This window comes from Mirounga leonina, unplaced genomic scaffold (genome assembly GCF_011800145.1).
Source record: "Mirounga leonina isolate KUSES-001 unplaced genomic scaffold, KU_Mleo_1.0 Mir_168, whole genome shotgun sequence".
NCBI classification, from domain to species: domain Eukaryota; kingdom Metazoa; phylum Chordata; class Mammalia; order Carnivora; family Phocidae; genus Mirounga; species Mirounga leonina.
In genome coordinates, this window is record NW_023270426.1 from 39,351,159 (window position 1) to 39,357,158 (window position 6,000).

Consider the following 6,000-nt stretch of genomic DNA (forward strand, 5'->3'; position numbering starts at 1 on the left):
TCTGGAAACAACTCACACACACACACACACACTATTGGACAGACAAAGAAACAGTGTTTAGAATATAACAGTGCCATAATAGCTAGACAGAGGTCACTACAAGGGTATATGGGATTCTCACCTAGGCCGATGTGAGTTGTAAGGGGTTAAGGTGTGAGATGGGGGAGAGGGTTGCTGGTATTGAGAATTGCTTTTTGGAAAGTGAGCTGAGATCTCTGAGGATGAATCAGAGTTAGCCAAAGAAAGAGATGAAAAAAAGAAAAAGAAAAAAGAGGTGGGGGAAAAAAGAGAGTCTAGGCAGAAGATTCTGGATATTGAAGGTATATGAGGAGATGAAAAAACAGGGCATTTTGATGAACTACAAGCACTTCATTCATTGGGAAAGTGGTTAGAAAAGAGGCATGAAAAACTAGAGAAGTAGGTGGGCCTGCATCATTAAGACCCCTATAATTCATGTTAAGAGGTTTGGACTTTATCCTGAAGCCACTGGAGGGATTCAATTAGGAGGCAGTTGCAATAATCCAGATGAGAAACGCTTAAGGTCTGACCGAAAGCCAGGGGGTCGGAAAAGAGAATATGAACAATTGGATGGGCTGCATAAGAGAAAAGACAGAATCAAGGATAAAACCCAGATTCTGACTTGGAAAGCAGGGTGAATGCTGGTGTCTATTCACTAAGTCAGAGAGAACAGAGGAGGAGCAGTAGAGATAGAAGACAATTGAAGTTTTGGAGATGGAGGGACTCCAAGAGCGATGTTCAGTGGTGAATAGCAGGAGTACAAGTCTTATGCTGAGGTGAGATGTGTAAACTGGGAGGCTGGAAATACATATTTAAACATCATCGGCATAATGGTAATTGAAGCCTTAGGAATGGTTGACACCACTCAAGGAGTGTGTGCATAGAGAAGAGCCCTGGAATACCACAGCTTAAGTTTTGAGGGAGAAGAACTGCAGTTTACAAAGGGGACTGAGAAGAAAATTGGAAGAACGTTATGAAATAAGTCAAAGAAGTCCTTCTGTTTCTTAACACATCATCCTTGCGAGAAATCTTATATTAGCAAAAGAAATTTGAGCAACAGAGAAATGGTATCATTGTGCCTTAGGGAATTCTGGTGTCCCTGGCTTTAGTAGTATCCAGGAATTAAGCTTCAAATGACCAAGATTTGAACTTGCTGATGGCTGAATTGTATATTCTCCTTTTCTTTCACTTTCTACTCTGCTTTCTCCCCTCCCTTTCCCTTTCTCCACTTTTCATTTTCACATCTAAAACTGTCCTTGGTTACAGCTGTCTCAGAACATGCACTTTGGAGAAAAGATGCTATAAAATCTCAAACATTCACAATAAAAATCAAAGGTTTCCCAGCAAGGTCAGGTGAATTAGCCCAGAAAGCTGAGAACGAGTGGGGGAAACATTCCATTTTGTTCACAGTCTTTTGGCAACCCATAATTTCAGAGACAGGATTTCAATCAATGTGGAAAGACATCTTTCCCTGGAGTTGAATTCACTCCAAACCATTCTAGGCGTACTTACTGCTGGTGAATTTCAGCATTTACTGCTGGTGTCAGCTTCCTAGGGTGTAGAAAGCTGCTCTGAATTTCTGCCAAGAATTTTTGAGCTTTTGTGTCACCTCAACCCTAGGTGATGATCAGACAAGCTAGGCAAATGTGTCACAAATGCTCAACAGAGATGCCCCAAACCAGCAGTCATCCTTAATAGGCAGCCCATCCTTTGCTTAACATCTGAGCACCTTCTCATCAATTCTAACACATCCTATTCATGTGAATTGTGTGTGTGTGTGTGTGTGTGTGTAGCACTCACAAGTGAATGTATATGTGTATATCTATCTAGCTATGTAGAGATAGGTAGATATGAAAAGAAGGCTGAGTGAGAATTTCAATAGCACAAAAGGTTTTTTGATTCACGGTAATGAATGCACAGATACAAAGGTCAGTCGATATGAATCCCATAATACCTGTGTGCTCTTCATACATAAGAAAAAGAACATGGGAGCAAACATCCCACCACAGCATACACATATACAGCTTCTTGGTAAATACAACATGTAGTAGACATTTCCTCATGTAGTGGGAACAATACACATCAGCAATGCAGTTTACAAGATATAAATACCCATTCGGTCACTCCCCAGATCTCTTAAATGTTTGGAGAAAGGGAAGGATATATGGGCATTCAGGAAATAGATCTTCCAAGTCTTAAATGGAAATAAGGAGATTTTTCTTCCCTATAAATATCTTCATAGTTTTGGTGAGTCTGTTCAAGGAACCATTGAATTCCTGGGGAACTTGTGTTTCAGGAAGTATAGTCAGTATCCAAAGAGATACCCAAAGATGAAATTCTTTACTCTTCAGGGTCTGCTGTACCTTTGCCATTTCCAGTTAGGTTAAGTTGGTTGGTCACTTGGTGATTAAAAAAGTAAGGGTCAAAACTGATGAGACAGCGAGTTATCATTTCTTTCGGTTCTAAATAGACCATGATTCATCCCTGAGAGATTCTCCGGAGAAATGAGGCTCACATGTACTGTTTGACACTATCCGAGTCTTAACTATTTGGGGCAGGTTTAAGTATAAAAGAGAGATGTCCTATTTTTAGTCTCAAAATGTTGACATCCAGAGTATAGTGAAATGCTTTTCATCACAGAAAGGACAAAGAGCGTCCTGTTTTTCTCCACATTTGTGGAATATGAATCTTAAGAGAGAATGTTAATCTGTGGGACCGGGAGAGTGCCCTGCGTTTGATTAATTTGATGTGCTCAGCTGGGGCACCTGCTTTCTTCCCTGACTCTGACTTGCTACTCTGTTTCTATCTAAATGTATAGCATAGGGCACCATTCCAAGCAACACTGTCCACTTGGTGAGGGAGGCTAATTTACAAATAAGTATGACACATGGCAGCCTTTGGGGAAGGGAAGGAAAAGCCCAAGACCACTTGGAGGACACAATTGACGTAAGAGGACTGGGAAGCCAGAACTTGTTTTTGTTCTTGAGAGTTTACTGAGCATCTAGACTCAGTAATCAAGAAAACCCACCCTCATCTACAAACTAGTTTTCTTGAAGTGGGGCACATCTTTCACTTTATCCACCCCTTCATCCAATTCCTGATTCTGGGCTCCTTCCCAAGGTCCTGTATCCTCCAGGTTAGGATGGGGAAAGGAGGGAGCCCCTTAGCTCTGCTCTGGGCTGGCAAAAGCTTAGATGCCTAACAGTTACCAGAGCCAACCAACCATTTTGTGGCGCCTCGCTCCATTCCGATCATGTCCAAGTGTTGCCCTCACTGGCAATTTCCAGGGCATATCCTGTGGTCCCTCTCCAGCCTCTAGGACCAGACTGCCGGTTCTGCTGCAACAGGCTATTTCTACCCAACCTCTCTTTTGGGCTGCACTATTTCTTTAAAACCCAGCTCCCTAAACTGAATTTGGCTTACTGGTTTATTTCTTCCTCTCCTTGTCATCGTGCTAAAAATTTCAACTGAAAACTTATAAATTCAACAGCTGGCAATCTTCTCAGAATGCCCTTGTGTACAGAAATCTGTAGAAATTGGTAGGCAAAGACTCAACAAGGAATAGTTGAGAAACTTCTTCCCGTGGCGTAAAGTAGGTGAGTGGAAGCAAGACAGTAGTCCTCTGTAAAGGAAAATAGTTAACAGTAGCTATATTTACTGAGTGCTTCTTCTGTGCTAGGCACATAGGATACCAGCCAAGCTTCATGTTTTTCATAGATTATTTCATATAATCTTCATCTAAGGTAAGTATTATTAAACCCTGTTTTACAGACGGGAACACTGAAGCTTAGCAAGCTTCCAGTTACATTTTCAAAGTCACAGAGCTAGGAAATAGCAGAGGTGGGTTTAGAAAAGAGGCCAACCTTACTCCAAAGCAGGGGCTCTTTCTAAAAAGCTACCCTTCCCCCAACTGAAAGAGCGCCTCCAAGCAGCTTACCTTTAATTCTAAGCCGCGGTTCTCAACCTCAGGCTACGTGCCCCTCCCCCTAACAAAAAAAAGAACATTTCGTCGCTATCTGGGGACATTTTTGGTTGTCACAGCTGGTAGGGCACTGCTACTGGTACCTGGTGAGTAGGTAGGACCAGGGATGCTGCTCCATGTGCCACAGTGCTCAGGACAGCCCCAACAGCAAAGAATGGTCTGGTCCGCAACGGCCAGTAGTGCGGAATCAAGAAACCTTGATGCAAAAGATGGTGGATTTTTAAAGCCAATTCATAAAACCCAGGTTATTTGTCTGTAATTCACTCATATGTACATTCTGTCCCATCACAGATGACAGCAGCCTTCTAAATCTAACTCCCTACCCCTTGGTTAGAAGACGGAAGAGAAGGTTCTTTGGGCTGTGTTGTCTGGTCTCAAGCTAGGCAACTCCTCCTGGAAACCCACCGTTGCGAAGACCTGAAAATATCACAGAACCTGAGGACCTCCAGACAGCTGAACCACAATTATTGGTTTTTGACTATGTTTTCTATGCTTCCTTATTACTTTTATTCGCCTCCCCCTACCCTTTTAAATGATTTTACATCTGAAAGCAGCTGCTGTCAAGGGAAAAAAAAAAAAAAAAGATTCACAAAGCGGGCTGTTTTTAAAAGGATTTTTAAAGCTGACATTGTGCATGTCTGTTCCAAACCATACCATGACAGATGCAAGAATTATGGTTTTTAAATTATTTAAAAGTTTTTTTAAATGTATTATACAGAGAAAAATTATTTCATGTATAATAGTATATCTTTAGCTCTTGCTGGTCTCATGTGAACACTTTATCATATATGAGAGTCTTTAAACATAGAAATCTATCTAAAACTGCAAAACTGTGTTCAAAAATCCAATCTATCAATATTATTAGAAATAATATTATAATCAAACATACACCACCTCACCTATTGCTTTGTCTGCACCCATTTACATTTAGTCTTCCATTCTGTCAGAATCCAAGAGCTTCTACATAAAGATATCTTAATTTATAATGCAACAGAAACCATATATGAAACGTATTTAAATTTTGTAAATACACAATAATCCTAATACCTTCGTACAATGCATATGGGCAACTAATTTCCTTTTGATCCAATGGTGTCTTTTTCAGCTTCTTGGAGAATGAAGTAATCCAGTTAGAAAATGGTGTAGTAACATATACAATTACCCTCAAATGTAAAATTGAATATTATCATATTTTGTTCTAATTGAAATCTGAAGCATGGTGTCTGCGCATCAGCATAGTGTTAAATCTTATAGGGCATGCTGGAATTAGCTCAGATCATAAAAATATTTAACATTTTATGTTAATAAAATCTTTTTAGTTAAGCTAAGCTTGTCTCATTTTAGATGACTATGCAGATATGACTTTTCCAATCTGTACTTGGTGTCTTGTCTTAAGCTTAGAATCTTGAAAGCAGGACACATTAAGCAATACTATATTTTAGAAAGGAGGAGGCCACATGCTTTGTTTTTCTGCTCACAGCTCTGTTATGATCTTCCTCACTAAACTTGTAACATGATACAAATTTTGTTGTATCTTCCCCTGTTCTTCCTTGGCCCGTTACCCAAACAGAATTTCCCATGGGTTGAGAGACCAGGCCTTTGGACTTCTTTTCTTGCTTTCCACAATCTGAGGAATCCTCAAGTCAGACAAGAGGCACCAGTGTCTAGTCCAATGAAAGGATGAGCTAGATGCTGAATGCTGATCAGTGGTTTACCCAAGATGCTTCTTTAATCCCAACCCTATACTTTCTCAGTACTTATGTGCATAGGCATTTATATGTCCAATATTTTGACCCAGCAACTAAATATAGTAAAGCTGTTAGCTTTAGTGAAGATGAAGATAGGTTATACAAACTACTGGAATAATTCTTGTATTAGATTGACCTATATGAGATTGCTGCTGTTTGACTGTTTTGACCTACAAAAATGGCAGTTTCATATGGTTCAACCTAGTATCTGATGTTGTGAAGATTATACTCGGAATTACCTAATATCTGATG

The 6,000-nt window shown here is 40.1% G+C and overlaps 1 protein-coding gene across 1 annotated transcript in view; it reads left to right on the forward strand.

The window, feature by feature from the left end:
* RGS7BP (regulator of G protein signaling 7 binding protein) overlaps positions 1-5,994 on the forward strand; it is a 98,531-nt gene extending 92,537 nt beyond the window's left edge. Inside the window, exon 6 of the mRNA XM_035014509.1 lies at positions 4,292-5,994. Within this exon, the coding sequence (XP_034870400.1) occupies positions 4,292-4,383 (92 nt within the window). The 3' untranslated portion in view covers positions 4,384-5,994. The remainder of the gene's footprint in view (positions 1-4,291) is intronic.
* The last annotated feature ends 6 nt before the right edge of the window (positions 5,995-6,000 follow it).